This window comes from Morone saxatilis, unplaced genomic scaffold (assembly GCF_004916995.1).
Source record: "Morone saxatilis isolate NCDOM2014 unplaced genomic scaffold, NCSU_SB_2.0 Contig7, whole genome shotgun sequence".
Classification (NCBI taxonomy): domain Eukaryota; kingdom Metazoa; phylum Chordata; class Actinopteri; family Moronidae; genus Morone; species Morone saxatilis.
The window spans coordinates 953,602-957,188 of record NW_023340246.1 but is presented as its reverse complement, the minus strand read 5'-3'; the positions used below and the strand labels follow the sequence as shown (position 1 = coordinate 957,188).

The window sequence follows — 3,587 nt, the reverse complement described above, 5'->3', positions numbered from 1 at the left end:
ATTTCTCCCGATGCTGTGCATCGCAAAAGCGCTTTGAGTGGTCGGAAGACTAAAAAAGGTGCTATACAAGTACAGGACCATTTACCATCCACTACATTCATTTGTCATTTGTCAGGCAACATAGCTTCACAGTGGAATGCTGTCTCAGATCAGACGGTTGTCAAACCTGCTTTCATGTTTATTATAAGCTCAGGTTTATAAGCTTTATTATTATTTTAATACTGTCTCTCTGGTTGTATTAGCCCACTATGAGCAAGCATGTTGCAAATCAACAAAACAGGACAGCTTTTGGGCAATATTAGATTTACAGGACTTTTGCTTTATCCTTTTTATAACTGTAAGCATCAACAGGTCAAAGGTCATCCACCTGGAGTTAGTGGTTGACCAGATGAATATCAGGGCAACCATTCACATTCGTTGCCAGAAACAAACCATATCCCCTCATGTACTCTGCGATAATGGAATTCAATTCAATTTTCAATTCAATTTTATTTGTATAGCGCTAATTCATAACAAACGTTATCTCAGGACACCTGAAGTTGTATACTTTAAGTCAAATGGCGACTTAGCCAACTCTATTACACTGATGAAAATCATTAGTAATTAAAATATTTTTCTTTAAGTGGATAAATAAAGGTAGTTTAATGTAGAACTGTATAATTAAAGGTGTTTAAATGTACACTAACAAACTAAAGTTAACTTTTTAGAGGACAGCAATGAAATCTACAGTCAGTCCAATAAAAAGCTTAGAAAATCTTTACTTCTGCATCTGTGCACCTTCACCCTGAAACATCAATGAACATGACAAAGCAAAATGATTAGAAATTAATTTAGCAGGAAAATAAAATACATCATCCATCATACAGTTATTACAGTAAATACTCACAAATACAAAATGCAGCATTACAACAAAATAGGTGATTTCAAATTAAGTTAATACACTCTGAAAACATGTAAATCATTAGATTCTATACAGGCATGTCCACATTACTGCCAGTCCGCCATGCCCAATGACTTAAATAACAAGACCTGTGAATTGTTTTAAGATTAGAATTTACTCTGCTTAATTTGTTAAAATTTTCCAAAATGACTGATAACCCTCCCCGATGTACTTTGAATCTCCACAAGACTTACATTTGACCTGACAACAATTCTTCAATCCAAGGCCCTGCTTTCCTATTCACATTAGGAGACTTTTTCTATTTAATAGTGACACAAAAATCTTTTTGTACTTTAAGCTGTACAGGTGTAGACTCTTGATTTACTTGTGTACTTGTGTGGCCCCTGGCATGAAAAGTATGGACACCTCTAAAAGCAAAGCCACAAAGATTGAATGTCTTAATGAAAGACTGTTTATAATTAAATGTCTGATAATCAATGTTTAATGTCGTAACAGTGATTCATGCCTGTGGTAAAAAGCAGTGTAAAGAGTGTGATCATGTACTTCAGCTTTGACCCCTGTCAATAATTCTGATGTCCAGCTCCTGTACTGTGCACTGAGCAAGTACATGCTCCACTTTTTATACTGCTTTTGAAAATGTATTTCATGATTAAAAATGACTAAAAACTACTAAAAAAGTACTAAAATAAAGAATTGCGTTTTGAGCAAAGAAACTATTAAAATGAAACAATATAAATCTACTCAACTGTTTCTGTAATGGTCAGACTCAAAATGTAAGTGACCCTGAACCAGAGCTTCAGCCACACTATGTAGAGATGACCTAAAAAAGAGTGTGAGAGAATGTGACTCGCTTTGCTATAAATGCTGTCCTTTGTTTCATTTCGTATAGAAAGAACTAACTCACCAGACAGTTACTGATCTAATTCAATTTGAAATATGTAACACTATTTTTTCCTGGTATTTAAATATTCTCCTGCTTTAACTGTAAACTCCTTAGTCCTTAGATAGTCCTTAGATCAGATGAAGACATGTTTACACTGACCACTTTTATATAATTCTAAATAGATAGTAAGTAGCGGGATAGAATACAATAAATCCTGCTACTTACGACTGACCTGAATTATTTACATGAAATAAAAAGTAAAAAATATAATGTGTTACTTTTGGTACACAAGATGGCTTTCGTACTCTGACAATTTTAAACTGGATGTGACATAGTTCTCTCAATATTTATTGAGTGACAAGCAAGATCCTGCACAGACTGGCTCATGATCCATCTCAAAGCTGAACATCTGTGCTGACAGTCCTTCAACAAAGTGTAACTCTCTCAGTTGAATTGTGGTTTGGTTTGTTGAGACTGTACATATCTGGGGGAATGGAGCCACTGTTCCTCCTTTTCTTCTCCATCATCTTTGAGATCATCAGGTGAAACATCTCTACTATGTTCAGGATCACAGAGAGGATGGCCATTGCCATCATAAAGAGAATAAAGATGGTTTTCTCTGTGGGACGACTTATAAAACAGTCTACTGGTGTCTGACAGGGGTATTCAGAAAATGTAATTTTACTGGGCATAAATATGAAGCCATAGAGGTAATACTGGCCTACAAGGAATGCCACTTCAAGCAGGATCTTGAACAGCAGCTGCATCATGTAGCTGACCAGCAGAATGCCCTTGAGCTGAACTTTGCCATGTTCATCTGAATATTTTGGAGCTTTGATAATCCCATTCTTACTAAATTTCTGCTCCACACGTCTCCTCAGCTTGTTTTCTCTGCGAATCACCAGCAGGACGTGGCCCAGATAGATGAGTGTCGGTGTGGAGACAAAGAGGATCTGGAGGACCCAAAAGCGTGTGTGAGATATGGGGAAGGATTGGTTGTAGCATGCGTTCTTGCAGCCAGGACTTTTGGTGTTACAGTCCATGTTTGATTGTTCATCTCCCCATATTTTATCTATGCCAGCAGCCAGGATGAAGATCCTGAAGAGGAAAAGAACAGTCATCCAGACCTTCCCCACTACAGTGGAGTGTGACTGCACCTTGTCCAACAGAGCAGACAGGAAGGACCACTCCCCCATGATCACAGTCTACTAGAGAGAAGGCAAATAAACCAGTGATGAATATACAGTAGACCCAGGACTTAGCAAACATTTAGATAAGAAATGTCAGAATTTCAAGAAAATTATGTAGAGCAGCAATACAATGATCAGTCCACATTTATGTATGAACAGACAGGTTAATGTAATGTACATTTTAAAATTCACATAGGTGCAATGCTATTATTTGATTTGATATATCTATATATATATATATCCTCACCTATCAGCACTAGTATACCATATAATATATATACCGCATTATATACCGTATATACCATAACAGTGCGTATATATACTTACTATATCTGTATAGCTATATAATATAACATAGCACATAGTATATGTGTTATGTATATATAGGCTCATACCACTCATATACTATCAATCACACATATACAGTGTGTATCAGGTGACAAAGTTTCTGCAATATACATAACTTATGAATATAGTATAGCTAATAACAGTACTAGCCACACACTACAGCATAAGATATATATACCTCCCAGCACACCACATAGTATCACTGCGCTGTATTTGAAAAGTTGTCTTCGCAGCAAATATGAACAGTTCCTTTCATAAAAGTGTC

At 36.2% G+C, this 3,587-nt stretch overlaps 1 protein-coding gene across 2 annotated transcripts in view; it reads right to left on the bottom strand.

Annotated features, from left to right (window-relative positions):
* Window positions 1–240: 240 nt before the first annotated feature.
* The window catches only part of LOC118341148 (gap junction Cx32.2 protein-like), a 4,728-nt gene continuing 1,381 nt past the window's right edge, over window positions 241–3,587 (bottom strand). The window contains exon 2 of one of the 2 annotated variants that reach the window (XM_035679348.1): window positions 241–2,992. In XM_035679348.1, coding sequence (XP_035535241.1) covers window positions 2,210–2,980 — 771 coding nt within the window. In that variant the 5' untranslated portion in view covers window positions 2,981–2,992 and the 3' untranslated portion in view covers window positions 241–2,209. The remainder of the gene's footprint in view (window positions 2,993–3,587) is intronic. The other variant, XM_035679349.1, reaches the window with a different exon arrangement.